The sequence below is a fragment of the Epargyreus clarus genome, unplaced genomic scaffold, assembly GCF_041222505.1.
Source record: "Epargyreus clarus isolate Ecla_fem2 unplaced genomic scaffold, WU_Ecla_fem_2.2 ptg000034l, whole genome shotgun sequence".
Taxonomy (NCBI): Eukaryota; Metazoa; Arthropoda; class Insecta; order Lepidoptera; family Hesperiidae; genus Epargyreus; species Epargyreus clarus.
This window is the reverse complement of record NW_027332239.1, coordinates 8,624,817-8,651,012: the sequence shown is the minus strand read 5'-3', so window position 1 is coordinate 8,651,012 and position 26,196 is coordinate 8,624,817. Positions and strand designations below refer to the sequence as shown.

The 26,196-nt window shown below is 35.7% G+C and overlaps 2 protein-coding genes across 2 annotated transcripts in view; one reads left to right on the top strand and one right to left on the bottom strand.

Moving 5' to 3' along the window:
• The window catches only part of Msr-110 (DUF3736 domain-containing protein Msr-110), a 109,178-nt gene that overhangs the window by 66,777 nt on the left and 16,205 nt on the right, over positions 1 to 26,196 (top strand). Inside the window, exon 7 of the mRNA XM_073091291.1 lies at positions 22,695 to 22,859. Within this exon, the coding sequence (XP_072947392.1) occupies positions 22,695 to 22,859 (165 nt within the window). The remainder of the gene's footprint in view (positions 1 to 22,694; positions 22,860 to 26,196) is intronic.
• LOC140755938 (uncharacterized) lies at positions 11,990 to 12,718 on the bottom strand. The gene has a single exon (XM_073091294.1). The coding sequence runs from the start codon at positions 12,676 to 12,678 to the stop codon at positions 12,286 to 12,288; it is 393 nt and encodes a 130-aa protein (XP_072947395.1). The 5' UTR covers positions 12,679 to 12,718; the 3' UTR covers positions 11,990 to 12,285.

Here is a 26,196-nt window from a genome sequence, read left to right as displayed (position 1 = left end):
GAGTCGAACCACAAAGGGTTCTACCACCTTCATAAATTTTGTGAAAATAATTGCAATAAGCTTAGTAAGATACATTTATTCTTAACTTAATAATATACTTTTGTTTACGTAGTAACTATTTATTAATCTGTGCTTTTGTTTATTTGTGTAGGCTGTGTAAATTAACCTTGTATATTTCCTAGTTTTAAATAATGGGTCTCACTCAATGATCAATAGTGATATTTTTATATTGAAAATCTATAAAAGAAATCTTAATAGTATTTCGTTTCCGAAAAAAGTAATGATAAAACACTTCGATTATTATAAAAACTAGGGATTCTTATCGTTTCCACTTGAATAGTAATCAATATGATAATTGAGTTAAGTAAAAAATATGAAATGGAGGACTGCTGATACTGAACTGAATCTTCAAGAATTAATGAAGTTTCATTTTTGTACCTTTTATCTACAAACTGTTTAGCTAATAGCTCTAGTGCAGTGCTTGTCAAAGTGTGGATCACGACCATCTGGGGGAGCAAAGCCTCTATAAGGAAGTAAAGGGTAGCAAAGTTTTAGTAATAAACAGAAGAGAACAATAAGACTTTTGTGAGATGCATTTTGCATCATGATGCAAATGCATTTTGCACCACATATATGTATTTAACCGGTACCTAATTATGAAAATAAATTACCATTTTGTAATAAATTAATGTTGGTAACAATAAAATATAAGTTAGAATCATTGGAAAGCGGCGGTCGCGAAATATTTTTACATACTAAGGGGGTCAAAAAACTTTTAGAAACGCTGCTCTAGTGTTTAGTGCATACTTTAAAAGCAACATAGCAAAGATATTTTAAAAGGGTAATTACTAGCAAATAATCAATTGCAAATTAATGCACGGTTCTATTAAGATTTCGTTTAATATCATACGATTTTTATCGCATGCATTTGCATGTTTGCTAACTATTTAGTTTGCTAACAGTTTTTAATTGGAGGCTTCGAAAGATCACTACGTAAATAAAGGTTTTGTTTGCCTAACAACGTGTATACAATGTTATGTAGTAACATAAAACCAAATTTTCAAGTGCATGTGTAGAGATCACTACTTAAAACATGAATACATATCTTATTACATTTTACGCACTGTTATTTGTATTTAACTTGTGTTATTTTGGAGGCCGGCTGCCTAACATATGAGTCTTCAGGACTGGAGGCATTTATGATCGACTTCAGAGAGAAGCCTCCTATTCAACAAATATTGATATTTTTGATTGCAGACTAGTTTAAGTTTATCACATTTAGTCAAATGTGGTAGAACTCTTGAAGGTGTGGTGGTAAGGAAGACATACTTTTTAGAGTCATTCCAGCTTAGTCCTCAGGGGTACCGGAGCATCCGTGGTCGACCTCCGGTAGGAATTTAATCTTATCTGGGGTCGATTATAGATGTCCATGAGCATTAGTCACTTACCATCAGGTGGACTGCATGTTCGTCTGCTACTCTAATAAAAACAAAACTTGTAATCGGGAAATGTACCATTTACATAACAACAAAGGACTTTTTGCAATTTCGATATGACTTAATTACTTTTCAATAGAATGTACGATGCAAGTAACCGCGACCGGTAATGCAAATTGTAGTGTCAGAAGTTGTGCATACAAGAAATGGAATTTATTACAGTTGAAAAATGCGACGCGCAAAAAATAACTACTATAGACAAGTTATAGTTAACGGGTCTGTCTGCGTGTGTAACAGACATATTTATATTTTATGTTATCGTGCTACTTTTAAGGGATTTTATGGTCCACGTCGTCCTAGCAGTGGGGCAATAGTGGATTGAATACGACAGTCGTACTGACATCGAATTTCAGGGAGGACATGAGGAATGAGGACAATCGAATTTCAGGGAGAGTGAGAGTGAGAGAGATGTTTTTGGCTATTCACACACCTTTGAGAAACCCTCATCCTTGCAAGTTACTTTGATTTCCTTTACCAAAGGTTTGTAAAGTTTCTAAGTTTTGCTTCATCAAATTATAATACGCGCATAAGTTTGAAAATGATGAAGAATTAAATCCTGGAATTCGAACGTTGGCTCTCCGATAGCAAACTCAACATGAGTTTCTACCAACTATGCTATGTTTTCTACGACGCGATTCATTTCTATATTCAGAGCGGACTAGCAGTTCTACGCGGACTATACCAGTGAATTAAACACACAAAATCCCAGTACAGGGTCGCGAGTGTTGAAAGCGTGTGTGTAGAGTCATAAACCGACCCGATAAATTTGACGACCCGCGTGGTGGAGCGGTCACCATGCCGGTCTGACGCGCAGAGGGTCCCGGGTTCGATCCCCGGCCAGACAGATTTCTAAATGATGATTTTTTCATTTCTGTTACTGGGTCTGGGTGTTTGTGTATTTGTCTCTGTGTATGTCCATAGCACCCACGATACAGGGAATCCTAGTGTGGGGCTGTGAGTGTAGAAAGCGTGTATGTAGAATCATAAACACGTTAGATCTTCGTATTTATAGTATGTTTACGCCACTCGCTCGTATATAGGTTAAATAATTACTGAACTTGAATCATGTGAAGTTTATGCATAATAATGTCTTTAGATATGTTCATGATACACTCATCGTAACGTATTATAAGTAGAAGGCTAAGTCCTAGTTTCTAGGCCTACATATGTTTATGTACATATGTATGTTTAGCAGTGGACTTCTACAAGCTAATTATTGGATAAATTAAAGTAGAATTAGAAAGGTAGGTCCTGCGAGGTTCGATCGGGAAGGTATTTCTAACGTAAAACCGTTGCGTTTCGGTGGAAGGGTGGGGAATTGTAGATAGCGGTAAACTTACATATGCGGCGACTATCATACTCTTCACGAAGCGTAACACGTAGTGATCAGCTTCTAGTAAAGCTTGAGTTGGTTACAGGTATCCATGGGCGACATTGATCAGTTACCATCACACATCACAATTTTCTTTGATAACAACAGCGTTTACTTCCCTTATTCCCGTATGAAATGTATATTAAGATACAAGGTAGAGATATACGATTGGAACTTTGTCCTCCGGGATAGCAACGTAACTATGTCTGATCTCAGGCATTCATGGGCGCCGGGAAGAGGGTGCAAGGGGGTACATTTGCACAACCCTGGCCGGAAAGTACATAGGCGAAGGATCAAATCATATTATCAACAAAAAAGCTCGTCAGGACCAAAGAATTTGTGAAATGTAACAACACCAGCGAACTTTTTAAGGCTATGCACCTCCCTGAAAATAATCCTGGCTGTACCCAAGACTTTATTCCTATTTGTGGTTGAATTACTTTTTTTAAGAAAAGAGACTTTTTACAATCAAATGGACTGCATATTCCATTGTTATTTAATTCATAATAAAACAGAAGTTGTTGAACTTGAGAGTAGGTACTTACACAGCTATAATTTCTGGGAGCAGTAGCTTCGTGACCGACATAGAAATGTTGAAATTGAGGCAAACTTTTAGTAGCCCTTAAAAGTTTCCATAGAATGTGAAGTTACGTCTTGTTCTGAGTTTAATTGACGTGCTGAAGGGCGGAGGGTAGACGCCCCGCTCACTGGTCCTGTGGTGTGAGTATGCGGCTAAGATGAGACGATTTTTGTGTTATTTACCTAGATACTCTTCAAAAAAGGTGCAAAAAGAGCTCTCATACAAAGCCGGCGATGCATTGGCGACTCCTCTGGTGTTGCAAATGTCCATAGGCGGCGTTGACTACTTTCCATCAGGTAGTACGTCTGCCTAATCGTTAAAAAAAAGATAAACTTTAAAGAAATTAAGAATCTTCCGTAAATATTTTTGCCAGATATTTGGTATTCATTTTTAAACTGCCGTTTAATAATAAACGACATGTTTGAGCCAAATATTAAAAATATTAAAATATTAAATAAGCCATTTAATTAACAGCTTAGTTTCTAGAATGTATTCAGTTGTAGCGTCTAAGGTAAAGCTTAATTAACTAGCTACGAGTAGCTAAAATCGACCGCGACATCTACATTGTATATTACTCGTAGTTATTGCGTAGAGACATGACGGACATGTTTCATGATTATTATATCGACACATTTATTTATATTTTAATTCAACATGATCTAAAGTAATTATCTAATATAACCACGCTTTTATTAGCTTGATCTGTATGTATGTATGTAACGGAATCTTTGAACTCGATTTTGATCCACTTTGAACGGTACGGTTAATTTAAAATTTTGAACAATTATCAAGAACCGATGACAATATACGATTTAAATAATATTATCCCATTCACCTCATCAGGATCGTTAGGAATCAGGATTAACGATTTTCCTTATGAGATTTTAGCGTGGTTTTTAGTTTTTAAACTATAATTATTCCAATATAACAACTAAGGCGTTGACACTATCAGATTATTCAGGTATGTTTTCCTGCCCGAACCTCATCCAATGCTAAATTTAAACGAATAGGCTAGGCAAGTAGTTAAATGTTATCGATCAAGTTATCTTCTTAGGTGTATGATTGAATGGCTAAATGTTATTCAGAAAGCTAGGCTGTTCATTATCGTCTTAATATGCTGGTCGGATACATAAGAAGATAAGGCCAGTCATATTTTTTACATGTTTATCTTCTTCATCCGATTTCCAATTTAATTTTTTGTTTTGTTGTATCATTTATCCAATCAGTTTCTACGTATCTATAATAACGCTATTCAGATAAATGACGTTTGGTAGGGTTGTCGCATTATATTGATTTTCAAGGTTGTTTAAAAAAAAAGCAACGGAAATATGCTAGTAGTCTTGGTAGAGCCAAGAAAAAAAGTACAAATTTATTTATTTATTATTTGTTATTTTATAAATAATTTATTTACTATGTACTTTATTTTTTGACAGCCTTTTTCGATGTTCGAATTAGTGACTAATTACGATACTTAATATTAACGAGTGTCAACCCTAACGGTAGGATAGACAAAAAATCAATGTCTGACCTTTTATGTTATGTGAAGGAGATGTTCGTACACGTAGATGCCATTGTCCTGAGACTATTGTAAACATCTGCGTCCTTGCAGGAGCAGGCGGCGAGCGCGTGAAATATCACTCCGCAAATTATATCTGCCTACATACTAACTTATCTGTATACTATTAACAAATTATGTGGCACATATGTGTGCAAAGTTTGTGCATGTTTGAAAGTTTCTAGTAATTATTGGAATTATTGTAGTTCAGTTTTTCGTGTGTTTTTTTTTATCCGATTTCGGGTGTTTTTCGGGCGTATAATGTATGTCTCGTTTTTATCACGCTCTGCAGCCCAAACGGTTTCACGGATTAGATCAAATCAGGTGTCGCTGGATTCGTCTAAATCGTGGGTGTGACAGACTTATGTTTTAAGCAGTCGGGATTTTTGTTTTTATAATTCAATTTACACTCAAAATCAGGTCCAGGTACAGCAGCGCCAGGTGAAGTCATTGCATCAATTTAATTGAAAATCAAAACTTTTACTAAAGCATATTTAAAATATTTGAATACAATAAGAAACAAAGAAAGAAATAAAGTTGCTCGTAGTACAACGGTTTAGAACTCCTATGGATGAGGTATGGTTTAAACCAGCTTTTAGTAGCGGGAGATGCGCAGAGAAGTTTCTTTCATGGTTAACTCAAGTAACTACCTAATTTCTAAATGAATAAGTTCTGAGATTAGAAGATTCAGATTGAGAGGTCGAATTCTGAACCACAACACCACTGCTATTGAATAATAATTAAATACATGCGAACATTACGATTTACTGTTTTTAAGATTCTTTTTATTTTTATTTCATGCCATGTCTCAAGGTTTAATGAAGTACATACTCATGGATTTAAGTGTATGTTGAAAAAAATGTATATGTAATATACGAGTATGTTCAATGTATGTTGATATTTCCGGCTCTTTTTTATTTTTATGTTTACTTATTTAAATAATCAAATATACACGTACTGATAAGACAAATTATTGCAATTACCTGCGCAAGTTAGCCGACATCTACATCCTTTACATAAATATGTTTTCTAATTTGTATAACTAGTAATTATTAGAAACACAAAACTCGGCTAAGTACTGAAAATTAATTCCATTTTATGTCAAACCGTTTGTAAAACATTCCGGTAAAAAACGAAGATGTTGTTCCTAAGTCATCCCCAACCCATTACTGTCCCACTGCTGGGCACGGGTCTCCTCTTATAATGAGAAGGATTAGGCCATAGTCCACCGCGCTGGCCAAGTGCGTATTGGTTGACTAAACATACCATTGAGATGTTTTTTTTTTTATAAATCTCTCAGTTATGCAGGTTTCCTCACGTTTTCCTTCACCGTTTAGCAAGTGATAATTAATTTCTAATACGCGCGTAAAAATCAGAGGTGCGTGCCTGGGATTTGAACCTCGCACTCCACAAGCGAGAGGCCAAGTTTCTTAACCACTAGGCTATCACTGCTTACATGTTCCTAAGTAATAAAATCAAAACCGGTACATAAGAAGTATGGCGTATCCGCATATTTAAGACGTTCTGAACTATTCAAATTCAATAGATTAACATTATGTATGTACACTTTGGCATTTGCCTGCACGTGCATCACGAACATTGTCATACGAAAATGAAAAAGAACAGTAAAAAATTGCAGGTTTATTTTAATAGTTGAGGCGCGATATTTATATAAATAGGCACAGAACAGTTCGGTACATAACTCCATACCTTTTTGTTTTGTTTAAGAACCTATTATTTTCTAAAGACATTCTCGAAGATTATGCGCATATGCAGATGTATTTGATTTTCCCCTATCAAAAAGTCTAAAGCCTATAGAAGTTTGTACTTCAAAAATATAAAAATGTCACTTCATAAGAGGTTTTCCTCAAATTGCCAATCTGTTAATGATTTTGGTTAATTTTGACCGCTGTGCGTATTACGCTGTTTCGATTGACGTACTTTGTTAGTTATGAACAGTAATAATTATATGCTAACGATAAAAATATTAATAACATTAGATTCAAAGGTGGTAGAGGTAGAACCCTTTGTGGTTCGACTCAGGCGATACCTGTTTCTACTACGGGTGTGGTAAGGGAGACATACTTTTCCGAGGCGTTCCACATTAGTCCTCAGGGATAGCGGCGCATCTGTGGCTGACCTCAGTCAGGAATAACTAATAACTAATAATCCTATCTGGGGTTTATTACAGATGTCCATGGGCGGCAGGAGCCACTTACCATCAGGTGGACTCCTATATTATAAAAAAGACACTTCAATAACTATTAAATAAAACAAAAGAAAGTCATTTGACAAACAAAAGCGAAGTCACTGAACTGTTTTGTTTTTACCATTTTATAATAGATCTATTTCTTGTTTTAATAGTGACTAAAACAATTTGGCCAATAGTTTGTGGTCTAGCAAATCCACGCATATTGTCAGAATGATATGCGTGCTTTGCAATAGTGAGTGTTCTGAGGAACTGTTTGATCTGGTACCTACGTCACCCTTCCTTTGTCGCACCACTCGCCGAAGGATGAAGTTCCACATCAACTGGACCCGTGGCGGTCCTCCACGGTACGGTTTGAAAGGTCATTTTTACCGTATACGTGCAAAATGTACACCACACTTTTTGCGGCATCAGAGGGTGAGATGGCAAATTTGTTTCGGAGAGTGGAGATCGAGAGCAAGCTGGTGGGGCTGTCGATTAACAGGGCAAAGACCAAAGTCATGTTCGTCGATAGAGCTGAGCAGCTTTCACAGACTGGCCTTTTATCAAACCTGCAAACGGTAAAGGAGTTTGTTTACCTGGGATCCATGATCAGCAACCAAGGAGGATGCGAAAAGGAGATACGCCGACGAACTCAAATGGCCAAAAATGCAATGAGCAAGCTCACAAAAATCTGGAAGAGCAGAAACGTCTCCAATGCCACCAAAATGAGGATAGTACGGACTTTGGTCTTCTCGGTGTTCCTGTACGCATCTGAGTCCTGGACGATCCGAGCTGTAGACAGAAGGAAGATCGATGCCTTCGAAATGTGGTGCTGGAGGAGAATGTTACGAATACCGTGGACGGCTAAAAGAACCAATAAGTCGATTCTCCAACAGCTAAAAATTAAAACGAGGTTATCTACGCTCTGCTACCAGCGCATTCTAACCTACTTTGGCCACATAGCGCGAAGAGATCCAGACAACCTTGAAAAGCTGGTTGTGGTGGGCAAAGTAGATGGGAGAAGACCTAGGGGCCGATCACCTAGTCGATGGTCTGACTCCATAAAAGAAATTACGGGACTTCCAGTGACAACCGCTCTCAGACAAGCTGAAGACCGGGTAGCTTGGAAGCAGCTCGTCAGATCTTCCACAGAGGCTTACCAGAACGAGCACGACCTTCAGAAATGAAGAAAACGACAAAGAAGAAGCAAAATGTGGAATGAACTTCCTCCTGAAGTATTATCTGAGCGCTATGACGTGGGCTCTTCAAGACGGGTGCAAAAAGAGTCCTCCAAAGGCGGCGATGCATTGGCGACTCCTCTGGTGTTGCAAATGTCCATAGGCGACGGTGACTGCTTTCTACCAGGTAGCCCGTCTGCCTTATCGTTAAGTATAAATATAAAAAAAAGATAATAAAGTCATCTAATGTATGGAGACCTACACTTGAAATGTCATCACATACTTATTGTTTTTGTAACTTAAGTTCAGATAAAAAACGTTACAAAAAGCCTTAAGTGCCTAGAGTTTTTGTCGAGACCATATTACAAATGTATAAATGATAGGATATTATTAGCATAGCTCGTTTTACCTTTTAAAAGAGCATTTTAGTTGATGAAATCAGCATTAGGTTGTAAACGGAAATGTCATCTGCTATGTGTAAAAGACGAAGACAAAACAGTCTTAGTATGAGTTAAAGTCAAGTCAAAAACCCTTAGTATGAGTTTTTACAAAAATTACTATTTTTGTATTTGTTTACGTATTTCCCATACATTTCCAATCAGTTCTGATACAGTCCGCTATGTAAAAATTCATACTGAGGATACAGTGCAGTAACTTTTCTCTTTTGAAACTTATTTTTGTTTTAAGCGTATTTTCTAATTAAAAAAGTACAATTAAGTGGCCTTATAATATCGGATACATACATTTGTTTTTGACGTTTGCGCAATACGAATTTCCTTTAAACGTCGGGGCTTGCGGCTCGGGTAAATCTCATAAATATTTTTTTCAATTTTATAATTATGTTTGAATTTCGACTAATGACCAAATATGAGTAATGTTTATTATTTACTAGTTTTTACCCACTGCTTCGTTCACCATCTGTTATTTTTATTTATCGCTCTGGAACTGAACTAGAAAAAATCTAGATAAAAGGCACCCTATGTCCTTTATATATGTCCCCTGAAAATGTGTGTTCAAAATTTCACGACAATCGGTTTTGTAGTTAAGGCTTGAAAGTGCAACAAACAAACTCACTTTCGCATTTATATTAGGATTAACAAACGATAAGTGGTTATTCATCATCATCATCGTCAACCCCTTACTGTCCCACTGCTGGGCACGGGTCTCCTCTCATAATGAGAAGGATAAGGCCATAGTCCACCGCGCTGGCCAAGTGCGTATTGGTAGACTTCACATACCTTTGAGATTTTTTTTTATAAATCTCTTAAGTATGCAGATTTCCTCACGATGTTTTCCTTCACCGCTTAGCAAGTGATCATTAATTTCTAATCCTTACTAATATTATAAATCTGAAAGTAGCTCTGTCTGTCTGTCTGTCTGTCCGTCTGGTTGTCTCTTCTTCACGCCCAAACCACTGAACCGATTTTAATTAAATTTTGTACAAAGATAGTCTGAGACCCGAGAAAGGACATAGGATAGTTTTTATCCCGGAAATCCCACGGGAACTAGGGATGACTATCTAAGATCGATTAATCGGAGAATCGATCTTTTTGCCCAAAACATCGATTATTTTAATCGATATTAGTAAGGATTGAATCGTAAACTATGCATTTGATCAAGTGATGATCTTTAGCAAAGTTTAAGGTATGAATTTTCAGATTTATGTATGTTATATTACTTTCTTTTAAACGCGGGTGAAGCTGCGGGCAAAAATTAGTACGCATATAACTTTGAAAAATCAGAGAGAAGTGGTTATTAATTACTGTATATTTACAACACAGTGTCGACTGTATGAAGGATACTTGTTCCGGTAACTAATATTAATCTCTTGATTCGGTTAGATAAATGTACGACCGGTTGATAGTGTATTTATAAAATTAAATTAAATTGGTGTTTGCTTAAACTAAAGAAATAATTGCAACTTCCTTTTGTCGGTCTTTGAAGTGTAATTTTTAGGGTTCCATACCCAAAGATTACAAACGGAACACTATTACTAAGCCCCCGCTGTCTGCCCGAATCTCTGCCCGTCTCAGGGTTCTATTTCTTAAACCGTAATAAAAAAGCGCGTTTGTTAAATTGTGTATAGTTGATAACATTTCTGTTTTTTGTTGATTTGTTAAGGTTTACAATACCTGTAATCTTATTTTGACAGTGATATTTCTTTGTTTACATTTTGGACACCTAATTATGAATAAGAGTTTAGATTCCTTCACAATATATGTCTTCACCGTTACAGCAAGTGATAATGAATTTGTGATAGTGACCATGTCGAGTTCATGCCTCACAGAAATAAATACAAAGATGAATTAAATAAATGTCATTAGCCTATCACAGTTTTTCACACAAGAAGTAACATACTCAAACTACCCCGAAGTTATTTACGGTTTTCTATACTAATATTATGAAGAGGAAAACTTTGTTTGTTTGTTTGATTGTAATGAATAGGCTCAAAAACTACTGGACCGATTTTAATTCTTTCACCATTCGAAAGCTACATTGTCCACGAGTAATAGCCTATGTTACTATTTTATATGAAATATATTTGATAAATAGATTTTGAGGTGGTACAAAGTTTGCCGGTCAGCTAGTTTAATATAAAATAAGTTGGATTTACTAACGAAGTCGTGAAGTTATAACCGATACATTGTATGTTAACAAACATGTAACCTCAAAACAGTTCAGCCGTATCGCCGACCATTACTGCTTCTGGTTCCTTCATCAGTACTGGTCCTCCTGACACAGTTCAAGTTGATTGCATTTTGAAGCACGCTTGCATATTTCTTTGTTCGGATTACGACATGATAGGGTCTAATTACTTCTATCCATTTAAGTATTAGGGTTGTCACCTTAAATAGTATTTCGTATAAAAACATTGCGGAAATATTGTACTTTTGGATCTAGAGAATTACTATAAAATAAAATAAAACTCGTGTACTTAAAAATATAGCCGATGTCGCTCTCACAATTGAGACGATTCCAGTGACACCTCATAATGTATTAAAATCCGTTACGCCGTTTGGGGTGCGTCTGTCAAAAAAAAAGAGGTTTTTTGCTGAATTAATATTTTGAGGTCCTTTTGCTTTCGCTATGACTTTCTAAATATTGTAAAGCACTGTTTATGAAGCAATTTTAAGAGAGAGCCCTACAACGTCTAAATTATTAATTCTGCTTTACATACTTTATTATTTTCCTATATGTAAAATATAGTAAAATACAAAATGGGTGGCAACCCTATCAAGTACCTTACTGACTGGCTTACTGACACGCGAGGCATCGAATGGATCAATTATGTCTATTAATGTAATTATGGTACGGCATAGTTCCAAATATATTATTTTCATTTAAAATATAAAATGCTCTTAGGTAATACCTTAATCCATAGTGATTACGAGTTAAGAGCTCTCTACGGTCAGAAACAACGTACAAGAAATGCGAGTGATTACGCTACAATAAGTCGTAGTGAGAGCTTAGCACCTAAGCCTTAAATTGCCTCTCGTATGAACAAATTAGGTCATGGTTTCTCTTTTATATCACTCGTGCCTTATATATAAGGATAATTTTACCGAATTAACTTATATCTGTGTAGTATAAGGTTCTTAATTATTTAAAACGAAACGTTCGATATCACGTATATATTTAGGTATATTATTTATTAATTTACATCAAACAGTTTTCACTATACTTTGAACTACTTAAAACTTAAAATACTCTGTCAATCGTTGCTTTCGAAACCGTCGTGGTTACGGCATAACTTAGCGTTCGATCACAGCCACTTCATATAAATAACGTACAACTAAAACAGTCTTAGCGCGGCGCACGCGCATGCAGATGCGCTCGAGGTGCGGCGGATCCCCTGTCGAATACAGTCAGAACAGCCTTGACATTTGGCGGCGCGGGGTTCGGTGTGCGGCCACTAGCCCCATCGGCGGAATCGGTTGTACCGCACTACTGGCAGGTAGGGGTACCGCGCCGGCACTATCACGTTCTCCAGGTTGTAACCGCGTCGCGTCCTCACGAGCTCCTCGTCCGCATCCTCACGCTTCTTCGCGGGCTTCACGATTTTCACCATGTTAGATTCTAATATGATGTTGTCTGCGGCCACCGCTTCGTCCGGCCGCAGCTTGGTCACGAGTTTCGCTTTGCTCTTTTGTCCGTAGTCCAAATTGAGCACGTAGTCTACTGGACGAGGCACTGGGTAGTATCTGGTAGCGTCAATTTCCCTCTCGTAGCCGAGTCGGTCGCGAGGCGCGGACGCAGCCAGCGCGGGCGCCGCGAGTGCTATAGCGAGCGCGAGATACGCGTTCATGATGCCGCGGGTGTTGACTGTTTGAACCGCGCGCGCCAACAACACATTTTATATAAGTATCGAATCGAGCGATCGATACCATTCGTTCCCAATTTGGGTAGGTATTTTTTGTACCGGACGCTCTTGAACTTGGTAGTGACGATCGAAGATGCAAATGCCGGCGGAGCGGAGAGGCGTAGTTTAATCGTATCCGATCGCCGTACCCGAATGATCGGAACGAATCGGATTAATATAATGAATAGGGTGATTATGAACGCACATGAACCTTGTTCTACATAATATTAGCCGAGTTAACCCGGTGTTACTTTTAACGTTACAAGGTAACCGTCACACAAGTGTGGTTAGCGTTATGTCACACCTTGGATCTAATATTCCAACACTCGTAGTTCTGTGTCGTTAATCATACATGTAGTCGGCTATTTGCATATTATCTGTTTTCCATGCGTATAAAACATATGTTCGTTATTTATTAACTTCAGGCAGCTTTAAAAGGAAATTAAATAAATTAAAAAGATATTTAAATAAACATACGAGTATAATTTTATAAGAATGATAAAACGTAAAGCAGCTAATGTAATGTTTACATTATAATTTCTTACGTCTATTAATAAATAATCAGTCTAAGTTTTTTGTACCGAAGATCGAAATTTGTAAATTTCTGCCTACAAGACGTTGTTAAATTACAAAATTGTTATATAATTAACGTTATAAAAATGAAAAACAAAAAACAATCGCGAACTCTAATAAGATATGTAAGTAATATTTCGTTAAGGTCTGACTTTCATTATAAAGAAGTAAATAGTTTCTGCTCTAGTATTCAAATATTCCAGTTTTTCACTTAAATGTTAACAAACCACTTTAGCCTTTTCGTGAGAAGCGTGTACTTCCAAAGGGAATTCCGAAAAGCCTCCGCTTTGAAGCGCCTCTGCTGGCTCTTTATTTTGCGGGAAACGTTTTGTTTGGCGCTCTAGGCGTCACGACACTTCATTTTGGTTTTTACACGAGCTTTTCTTTTTATTTTCCCCTAAAATCTCACCTCAAACAACCACCGAAATGTTAGTTTTTGTTTATCATATTGTATTTATATGTAGGTACTCTTTTAAATGTAAGTTAGGTTGTGTTTATGTACCTAATGCTTACAAAATATCGATGTTTCTTCAAGATTTTTATTATATTACTCCTTTTAACACATTTTCATTAGCTTTACTTGTCTAACGATGTATAGTAATCAATTCTTGGCAATTAATTTGAACCTACTTCTATTTGCCGTATCGAATTAAAATCTTACATGTCTTACTCGTATATGGAGTTCGAATAATACCATATTTTTTCATCTTCGGGCCGATCTGATGATAGAGTTCGAAGGTTAATTGTGGAATTCTGTAGTAGTTAGTAGTAAACCCTTCGAGTTTGGTCTTATATAATTTTCTTGTCGAATCCAGTATATAAGGCTATTTTTTTAGCTTTTTTAATTATATTTTTATTCTTTAATACGTAAATGTTATATGACTAAATGCAATTATGTAAATAAAAGCAATGAACAGAAAGTACCGAATATATGATAAGACTAGTTCCTTGTAATGGAGAATGTATCAGGAAATGAAGTTAAAGCCTTAATAGGAAACAAAGTCACATGAGATATATTTCGGAGAAAAATATACACATACGTTTAGTAACTCAGCTCCCTTGACCTCCGATAAGGCCAGCTCCCTTTCATACTTAATGCATTTATATACTTACGAGCTTTTGCCCGCGGCTTCGCACGCGTTACGAAGTAATATTTTCATCCCCTATTTTATCCCCTTGGGGGTAGAATTGATCAAAATCCTTTCTTAGCGGATGCCTACGTCATAACATCTGCATGCCAAATTTCAGCCCGATCCGTCCAGTGGTTTGGGCTGTGCGTTGATAGATCACTATGCCAGTCAGTCACCTTTGAGGTATATATATTTAGATTTTGTACGTACCAAATGAACATGCAGTCCACCTGATGGAAAAGGGTCCCTACCGCCCATGGACAGCTTTAACCAACTTCATGTAGAAAACAAATTCTATCCGAAGCTGATCATGCATACGTTGCCACTTCTGAGGGCTAAGATACACACACACTGCCACATAAGTCAGCCGGCCCTTCGGTCACTACCGCCCATGGACATAGTTAACTAAGTTCATGTAGAACACTGGGCCTACATGAAGCCCCTATATGTTGCCAGTTTTAAGGTCTATATGGTCGCCTCATATCGACGGTAGCAAAGATCAAGCGGCTATCTACAAGTAGTGATTTTGTAGATAGCCGTTTGTTCTTTGCTGCCGTCGATATGTAAGTCGGTCGGCGTGCATACCCTTCCATTGAAAGTCAAGAACGGAATCTGTAATAGGTTTCAGTACCCTTACTAGGAGTTTTTACGTTTCGACAAATATGACTGTTTTGGTATTTGTTTACGTATTCGCCCATAAGATTTCCTAGTTCTGACACAATCCGCTAGGGGCGCTGATTGGAATTTGTATGGGCAAATACGTAAACAAATACCAAAACAGTCATATTTGTGGAAACGTAAAAAATCCTGGTAAGGGTACAGATATAAATTTCGTTGTAGTAAGTTATAAACCATTGACGAATGGCCGTTTACCATCAGGCGGACTGCATGCTGATTTGCCACTTCAGTCATAAAAAACGGCATCGGACTTTATTAAAAATATTTTATTGTTGTTAATGGGCTTAAAAATAACTTTTAACCTTCGCTTCTTTATTAATACAGAGTTATTAAATACCTTAATCAACTCGAAAAATTAATGTGTTCCGCATAAAGTAATGAATAAATCAATAGAGAAGATTTTTGTTTATTTAACATATACGATAAGTAAAATAACCTTGTTATAATAAAAGTTAAAACTGAATGTAGTTTGCCTCTGAAACAATATATTGTTCTGGTATTGGTTTGATTTAGGGATGGCGATCTGAGATCGATTAATCGATCTTTTGACAAAAAAAACGATTATTTTAAATGACGTCCAGTAACGGATCGATTTAGTACATCGATATTTTATCCTACAAAATCGAAATTCGTTTTTTTCGAAGCTGATTGAATATTAACAAATGTGCTATAAACATTTCTTATATTATCTTATTTATTTCAGATACGTATTTCAGTGATTGTTTGGTCCTGATGAACTTTTTTTATAGCTTCACCCTTCAATTTTTGGAAAATCGAATTTTGGAATTGAAATTTTGTGAATCGATTTATTGATTGGAATCGATTTCAGAATCGACCTTTTTCGTAAAGGACACACTTTGATTGGAATCGATTTCAGAATCGACCTTTTTCGTAAAGACTCACCTCCCTAGTTCGATTGTGCTTACTCGTGACTTACATTATAATAAAGTATATTTCATAGTATGACCCTTAACATATTATGTGTAACCTTTTTTCGAACGGTTGTAGAACTGGTCGGTTTAACGACTTAATTTTAGATTTTGAAGGTAGAACCCTTTGTGACTCGATAGCAGAGGCACCACTGCCACAAAAGCTATGTACCCATTAATTGAGGTGGAAAATAAGCGTTTAAGTGACAAAATCATTTAAAAATATATACACACTATCATAGATTAATAAAGATTACTCACTCCTAACAAGAAAATGTAACCAGTTTTGACAATTGAATTAGTTGCGTAAAAAAGTTTTGCCACGTCTCCGTGCTAAAATGTCCCTAGAATATTTGAAATAATTATTTATTTATTATGTAGTTACGCAGTATTAGTTATTTATTCGTAAATTTTCTCTAAAAATGTTTTTATTTGTCAAGAATTCAAAAAAAGAACTTACTAATAAGCCGTTTGTGGCTTCATTCAATTTCAAGGCGGCGAAGTATCTTTACTAATCTATGCACACAATACATAAAAAATATAAAGAAGTTTAAAAAAGAAAACTATAAAATATTTTTAAAATATCTCAATACTTAAAATGAGTTTAATTAATTATTTGCGAATATTTTTCCGTATTTGAACTACAAGGTTTAGCAACTTAGAAATCGGAATATAAATAATAGTTTTTTGTTAGATGTCTTGTAATCGTCTGAATAGGTACTCAGTCCAATAGAAAAAGACGAGAAAGCTAATATTTAGTTCTGAGCATAAAAAGGAGTCATTGAACAGGATTTGCTTCTGAATTCTATATAATACGAACAGATTTATTTCAGAGAGTACTTCGAGTAATAGGATATATTTCGGGTAAAACAGGAATACTATTGTTGAAGTTGATTGAGTTGATAGATGATTTGCTACCATTGACGACGCTTTGCGTGTCTTTTCACACCTTTAAAATCTGAATATGCTACTTTTTTAAATATAAACCTTGTAGTGAGTAGCCCATGCACTCCATGGGCATCTCTAATCAACCCTATATAATGACTAGTCTTACCTGTGATCGGCCATAGACCTCTGGGGACTAAGATGAGATGCCTCCTAAAAGTATCTCTATTTTTTTAGTTCTTACTCTAAACTTAGTATACGAGTATATAATTTTCAATGAAAAATTTACATAAAAATTAAAATACGCTAGTTAAACACTGTATATTAACACCTTGCTAATATAATTATTAATTTTCACTTACTATCTTATAATTCGTTTATCTTTGTTATCATCATCATCATCAACCCATAGTGTCTCACTGCTGGGCACGGGTCTCCTCTCAGAATGAGAAGGATTAGGCTATAGTCCACCGCGCCGAACTTTATTATAATTTATTTCAAACAATTACAAAGAGCCTATTGCCTACTGACATAATTAATTAAGCCACAATCAACCGCAAGTCAATAAGTGTACTTTAAAAATCATAATAACATTATTCATCACTTTGAAGGTTCAACTTTAATTTGTGTACAGTGCATGACTATCTTAAATTGCGCATTTACAAACAGAGAACACGATTTCTTCAAGGATAACATTTAAATGGGTACAAATGATTATTTAACTCATCAGGATAACTTATCTATGTGGTCAGAGCAAACTCCGCAAGTCTTCTTGTGAGCTAATTATTTATTAAGTTCGTTGAAAGATTCTCACTTGAATGGTTTTGTCTTAATGTACGGTCTGAAATAATAGTTTTAGTAGTTCAAAAATAAAATTTGAACGATACTAGCATTTGCTGGTTGGTCGAAATTCGTCGAAAATCATAAATGTACAATTTTTGATGATGATTATTACGTCAATTGTTACCAAAAAAGAAAATCGGGGAACTATCAAAAGATAAAAGGTCTTCAACTGGCTTTTCTTTGCCTATTCAAATACAATAATGATGAAGATTTACAAATTGTAGGTACTAGGTCGTTTTGGTAATAGGGCATTTTCTGGTAAATGACTACTCATGTTCCACGTCCTTTCTTTTGACTATCTTGAAAGATGATTTTAACAATGTTATTCAGGTAGCATAGCTGAAGTAATTTTACGTAATACGGAACAGTTTTACCGAGGTCATCTTCGAAATGAAGATAGAAAACTAAAATACAGGAAGCAATACCACCTTCAGCTGTGGCCTTCCGAGTAAATCTTTATGTGATTACGTACTAAACAATTAAAAGTATATTATATGTACACTAGGTTCTTATTCAATTACAGAAAATTTTCGTGAATACAAGAAAAACCTTAATGTTTTTACAAAATCCGGAAAAAAAACTTATTTTCATGACACTATGTGTGTTTGTGACTGTGTGTTTAATATTATATCTGTAAGTAAATCAATTTTAAACTCGTTGTAAATATAAGAACGTAAAATAAATGTTTATTGCTATTAGTGCTCGCTCATGAAAAATTAATTGTAAACTTTTCGAAAAAATGTTGATTACGTCAAAAGTCATCAATAGCTCCACAAACAAAACAGAAAAGGATGTTAAACTATATTTTCTGGGACTATTAAATAGATAAAAATTGATTAAAATCGAAAATGAAATAAAACTAAATCATGGACTACAAACATCTATTTATGTAACACATGCAAATGTTAATTTAATGTTAATGATATGTTTACATTTTAAAAACAAGATATCAAAACAAGTAGAAAGGCGCAGAAGAAAGTGGACATACAGGTTCACTTTTATTTTTATGTTACCTTTTACTAAAATGGAAATTATATGTAGAAATGTTGAGATTCGGATGAGCCTTATTCGTCTCACGCTTTCCATATGAGTACTACGTTATATTTTATGGACCTGATAAGAAAACTATAAAGAGTCAGATGCAATACATTCTTTACATTTTTCTCAAACGGTTTTAATTTTTTCCTTGATAACTATTGATGATTTTTAGGATGACCACCTATTGGCTACAGTCATTTGAACAACTGGTAGCTTTAACAATAAATATGTAGTTAAGGCGACTATTCAGTTGCTTAATCATTTATACAAAGGAATAACACAGATTTTTTAATTAAAAAAATCATGAGTCACTCGGTCAGGCAAACCGCGGCGTGAACACAGATTCTTTCCAATAAAATCAAACATGTGCCGTTCCGTCGCTCAAACAACAAATTAGACGCCTCACCGAATGCGAATAAAGTGACTGCTTAGAAGTTTAAGCGACATGGTATCCCACGCAACTATCACTCACGGGAAAGTAGTTAACGGTTAAAATTATAAAGAACATAGTATTTGTTGTTATAGCCGCTATAGTTATATATGCATTGTAAACATAGAGTCTTGTGACAGATGGACAGACAGCGGAGTCTTAGTAATAGGGTTCCGTTTTTACCCTTTAGATACAGAACCCTAAAAAGTCCTAAATTTTCAACAATGACTACGGTCGAATTTCGACCTCAGGGCGAGCACTAGTATCATTAATATTCAAGTAGACTTAAAAATTCTAGCAGTTAAGTTTCTGAGACTTGCATGTGCGAGGAGGTCACTCGTGTAACTAAAACGGAAGTAAGTTGGTAAATGTTGGTCTACTAATAACTACACCAAGTTGCTTGACCGGAAACTCTATGTAGAGTTCGTAACTTTGCATCAGTTACAGGGTTAAGTTATAGCTACAAAGTGAGTTATATAAGCCTCCTTTAAGTTTGTAACATTTTCTTTACTTTAAGTACATCACAGGTTTCTACAATCTTAAAACAGTAATGAATAATATCATAAAATTAAATTACCTAATCCTTAAATAAATAAGTGAGACAAAATACTTTATCATAACAATATTCACTCTCTAAAAATGTTTAGTCTTTATTTATTAAGGTTCAATAGATAGAGTTCTGTGACAGATGGGCAGACAGCGAAGCCTTAGAAATAAGTTTCTGATGTTTACCGTTATTTACTGAATCTTAAAAAAATAATTTAGAAAACATTGGTTACGGTCGAATTTCGTTTAATAGAGAAAAATGAATGGGTGATTTTAATCTACGCTCTGCGATTAAACTTTATGTGGTTTTAATTATAACATACCCAAGTAATTATAATTTTAAGAATCATTACACTTTAGGCCTTGGTTGTAATATTATTCATAACATAAAATGTACTTACAATGCACATCATACTCATTACCAAGGACATTTGGACATACAGAGGCGTCGCTGTTTCCGCGTTTTTATTTTGTTCCGCTTAATCAAAGCATCATTGTTCGAATATTAATATATCGTTACCCGAATCAATCGATAGCCATCGTTCTTTGTTAAACCCAGCTAGGGATGGGGGTCGGTGAAATTATCGGTGATTGTCGATATTTATATCGCGGGTCGCAAAATATCGACGTAGAGATAATATCGAAAATTTAAACTCGATGTAATTGATTTATTGATAATACAAAACTTTTACAAAATATTTGAGTAGGTACCAGGAAGTAAGCTTATTTTTAAATTACTTGTAATTATTGTATTAATGTTTGTTTTAAAATGTATGCTACCATAATAATGTAAATTGTTTATAAGTATCTACCTGTTTTTCTCTGACGAAATAATTAATTCAATTTCAATTACTTTCGATATGATGAAATCATATCCGTAACGGTTTCATTTGACTTAAAATATCGATATTTTGGAATCAGTCGATATTGTCGACAATATTGAACTTTCGATATATGGTTCCAACCCTAGCAGCGACGTACTTCTGACAATATAATATACAAGCCTTAAAACAGGTTTCTAACGGAGTGTGCGCTTACCTGTAATGCTTTGTTTGTATAATTCAGAGTTTCTCAAACTTATAGCTCCTCGTACATCATTGGAATTTCAAAGAAACAGTAAAGTCCTTAAAAAAACTGGTTATAGAGAGAAAAAAAGGTGTTTTTATGAAAGGTATAGTCACAAAGAGCAATAGTGTGTGTTATTAAGTAATAAGACGGTTACGTTTGTTTTTGTACCAAATTGAGCGAATTGTAGAACGAAATTTGCTCTGATTCTGTGGCCACTTTATGCCACGATTACGATACTCCCAGATTTACGAGTACTCCACTTTGAGAAACGCTGCAACACCATTGTTATCATAATCATTCTATTTTGATACATTGTTCTTTATGTTGATTTTTTATTGACGAACTCAAGGGCAACGTTCAAACGGTCTGCCTGATAGGGTTCTTAATACTTATGATAACGTTCTAAACAATGGTTTCAGGTATCATCTATACCTGATAGCATTCTTATGTATCACACATTAGAAGTGCCCGCGGCTTCGCCCGCGTTTTAAAAAATAACATGAAATGTCTACCAAGTTTGGCATGTGTATACCAAACTGAAAATGTGTACCTTCATTGTAATGACAGTGGCGCCATCTGTCGAAAATTGATCGTACCAACCAGAAACCTTCGTCAGCTCATGCGCAACAACTTTGTTAAAAACCATTACAAAAAATGCATAGTTAACGATTCTATAAAAGACATACAGATAAACATTCATTTTTATATATAGATGATAAGGTCCTTAATACTTATGATAACATTCCAAACAATGGTCCCAAGAATCCTTTGTACCCGCTATGGTACTTATTATGGTTCTTATGTATCACATATGTCGGGTCATTGCTTCCTCATCGCGCTCATCTCGCGATGACGATGTGACGTTTGCGCGTTGAATGCATTATTCATAGTCGTTACGATCTAGCCTTCATTATTCTTTGTTTGTCAACCCATTACTGTATCATTGCTGGGCACGGGTGAGTGGTCAGAGTGACCAGCGCGTCAGGTAGACTAATAACAGTATTAAGTGTTGCTGTGTTCCGGGTGGAAGGGTGTGATAAGGGGTCTCCCTTACCAAGTATGTCTATACTCCTCCGTGTCATTCTAACTTAGTCTAAAGGTTAGCTATGCACGTGGCCTACCTAAGGTAAGACTACTCTTATCTGAGGTTGATTACAGATGTCCATGGCCGTTGTTAGCTCCTCCCATATTGTAAAAAAAAAAAACAAAATACCTATATTCGAAGTGATTGCTTATACGATAACATCGACGCAGAAATTAAGAATTCAGTATGTACCATCATGCATTTGAAAAATAAAAAGGCAAGTATATTATGGTCAAATTAACATATGCCTCGTATACTTGGACATGGATAGAGTCGAATCATTTATTGTTTTTAGTATAAAACCTAATATATCATGTTAATCATTGGTAGTTAAGATTCCAATCAAAATTTCAATGAGATTATATTTACACGACTACAGTGACATAAAGTATAAATAAGGTAATAATTTAAAAGTGATCATTAAATGTTACGTGATTTATTGCTCTTAACGAAAATAATTACTCTTTGTTTTATTTTCAATTTTTATGGTAGTAAACGAGCAACTGTTGAACTGTTCAATTGATCATAAGTCGTAACTGCCGTCCATAAATGTCTATAATCAACCCCAGATAGGATTCTTCCTGAGTTCTCTTACCTGAGCCCGACCATAGATGGGTTTCTAGGCTTAAGGACTAAGTTGGAATGCCTCATGTGTCTCTCTTACGTCCTGCAAAGGCTGTTGTTATAAGGACTGGTGACATTAGCGTCGAAAAAATAATTATTGTATCAGTTTTTAAAATGTGTTTTCTTTGTTTCAGATGCCATGGGATTCGTCCGAGGAGCAGATGTCGTCACCACGTGAGATGCGCATCCATGTGCAGAGAGTATTCGCCATACCCGCCCCACACAACATGCCGCCTCCTCCCGAGACCATGGGACCCTTCGCCCCGCCACCACCACCCCCACAAAACGAGCAAAACGAGGTTAGTCACCTTTGTACTAGAAGTAGATGTAGTGTTGTAAATTGAAGTAAATTTTGAACTACTATTTTGGAGGTTCGGGTTCGAATTCAAACCAGAAACTATTTATTAGGCAAAACAAGTTATGTGAATATGAAGATACTTACTAGCTTTAAAGGTATAGGACTTCATGTTAGAACATACTTTAGCTTTTTTGTAATATTCTTGAAGAGATATCAAGTCTGGATTATGACATGTTCCTACTAATGGGCCAGTAATTTGGTAGTTTTGGTCATCATGTTATAAACTCTCTCTCCTTCTTTGTGACGACACAAACGCCCTACCTATTTCTTTAAAGTATAACGACTAAGTGGTCTTTGAAGGCTGAAGAATTAAATGTAGGAGATAGGTACCAGTATATTATCCATCTACTGCGGTGTCCCATGTAGTGTAATGTGTCGCTCGAAAGTATGAAAACTTCACCTCTATATATGGAAAGTTAAGTAAGTAATTATCAGAATACATTCTTCTGTTATATGCTACTGCTATTTCTTTATGTTTCATACGCATTTTTAAAAGTAACATGCAATTAATACGTTGACTGTTAACTGGTAAATAAATTAAATATTCTAAATAAATTCAAGTATTCATGAGAAAGTATTAAAACTAAAACAACATTTAACACTTCACCGACTACCTACTTTTATGGTAGGTGCAAAAAATAACATGATGTGTCAATGTAACCCGCACGATGCGGAGTCAAAAAACTTTGATCACAGTAAAAAATGTACCGTTATTCAGTGAGAGGTTTGCAATGTAATTATTACGAACACTTGAATTATTGCAGTTAAATACAGTTGCTCTGTTAATTTAAATGTTGAATACGATTACACTATTAGGTATTCTGAATATATTTTTGGAAATAAATAGAACTAGATACCCAGAATCTAAAATATTGTGGTGGTTATACAATTCCATTGTCTGTTTTATTTAGGTGAGATTAAACCGTTTTCAGCAGTTTTTTGTTTTTGGTAATCTTGTTATTAGTAGCTTGTGTAACTCCGGTCCAGCATAATTTTTTTTTTCAAAATGAAGTCAAACCACAAATATTAAAAAAACCTAATTTTATTTACTGTTATACATAAATAAGTTTTCTTCCGTGAATAAGATTGACCACAATCATATATTTTTTTCAAACTACTGATTACACCAATTTTTTAAGGTAATAACAGCCGTGTTATGTGCTGCTGTGTTCCGTTTTGAAGGGTATGGTAAGGGAGACATACTTTTGGGGGGCGTTCCAGCTTAGTCCTCAGGGGTAGCTGCGCATCTGTGGCCGACCTTAGTTAGAAATCTAATCCTATCTGGGGGAGATTACAGATGTCAGTGGGATTACACATACAAATGGGGGTGATTACAGAGATGGTGGTAGTAAAAACTTACCATCAGGTGGACTGCATGCTCCTATAAAAAATAATAAAGTCCAAAATTTCTGCCTAATAACATCAGTTTTAAGCGCTGCTGTGTTCCGTTTTGAAGGGTGTGGTAAGGGAGACATACTTTTCCGAGGCATTCCAGCTTAGTCCTCAGGGGTAGAAGCGCATCTGTGGCCGACCTCAGGTAGGTATATCTAATCCTATCTGGGGTTGATTACAGATGTCCATGGGCGGCAGTAGCCACTTACCATCAGGTGGACTGCATGCTCGTCTGCTACTCTTATATTATAAAAAAAAAAGTTAGCGTTTATCTTAGTCTATTGAAGGCAATGTGGTCGTTAACCATTAACGAGCAACCTTAACAATGTTAGTTGTGAACATGGTCACGTACTTTATGGGCTGTGTAATGAATCTTAAAAATCCACTTTGTATTCTGGAGGAGATACCAAAGATAGGGAAGCACTTTCCGAGTTGGAGTGATTAACAAAGTATGATTGTAAATTTAAATTGGTATTAAATTGGAGGTGGAATCCTATGCCTGATGGTTTGAGCGGCAGACAACTATACATTTCAAACGTTAAGCAGTTTTTGCGTAGCGGTGCAAGTTTGTGGATGCTGGTTGACCTATATAAGAGGCCTATATGAAGGTGGTAGAACCCGTTGTGGTTCGACTCCGGCGGCACCACCGCCACACCTATTTCTACCTAATAACAACAGTTTAGGCGCTGCTGTGTCCTGTTTTCGAAGGGTGTGGTAAGGGGACAGACTTTTCGAGGCGTTCCAGCTTAGTCATCAGGGGTAGCGGCGTATCTGTAGTCGACATCAGGTAGGAATATTTAATCCTATCTGGGGCTGATTACAGATGTCCATGGGCGGCAGTAGCCACTTACCATCAGGTGGACTGTATGCTCGTCTGCTACTCCTATATTATTAGCAAAAGGCTCTCATCTTAGTTATACCACTGAACATGAACGCCTGTATAGATATTCAATTAATCTAATTTTTACCTGTCAAAGAGCGATTTGACAATTCGATAATTCCTGTACGTATATGTAGTATACAGAACTTATACAATTGTCAAATCGAACTTAGTCTATTGAAGGCAATATTAATTTTTGGTACGCAAAACATTGGATGGATTTATTATCAATAACGATCTTCAGATGGTAGCCTTACTTCTATAATACTTAACCTCGTCAACAGCTAACAAAAATAGAAAATGAAAATTGTTTAAGAAACGAAAACGGTACTAAACTGTTTTGTTTTTGTCTATTTATATACAGATATACTTGTATCTTTCACACGCACTGGGCTTTGAAAAATCATATAACTTTTATTCCTAACATAAAAATCCAAATTGTTATTTCAAATTATAAAACAAATATTTGTTCGCATTACAAAGGTTTTAACATTCATAAAGGAACGATAAATATTGACCCCATTCGTATGCAAATAAACCAAGTTCTTCAACCTCCACTGAGACAACGCTTCAGTGAATCCAACTAGGGATGTGAGAACGATTGAAAAAATCGATTTATTAAAAATCGAATTTTCTTGCATCAAATTAATCGATTAATAAAACATAATTTTTACTGACTGAACAGATTTCAAAATTGACCTACAAAAAGGTCGTCCATAGTCCCTGAAATTTGACGGTGAAAAAACCCTCAACACGAAATTTGCTGAGAACGAATTAAAATTCGTTCGTTCGACAACGTCTGGCCTTTAGGCCCGACGCTTACTTCAAATATTTGAATAAATAATCAACAAATACTTTAAAAAATATAACAAAATCGGATACTATTTTAAACATCGATATTACCCAGAAAAATCGATTATAATAAAATTGAATACTTTTCGCATCCCTATCTCCAACGTACGTCGGATCTTGTTTTACATACGTACTTCATCGCTGGGATATCACC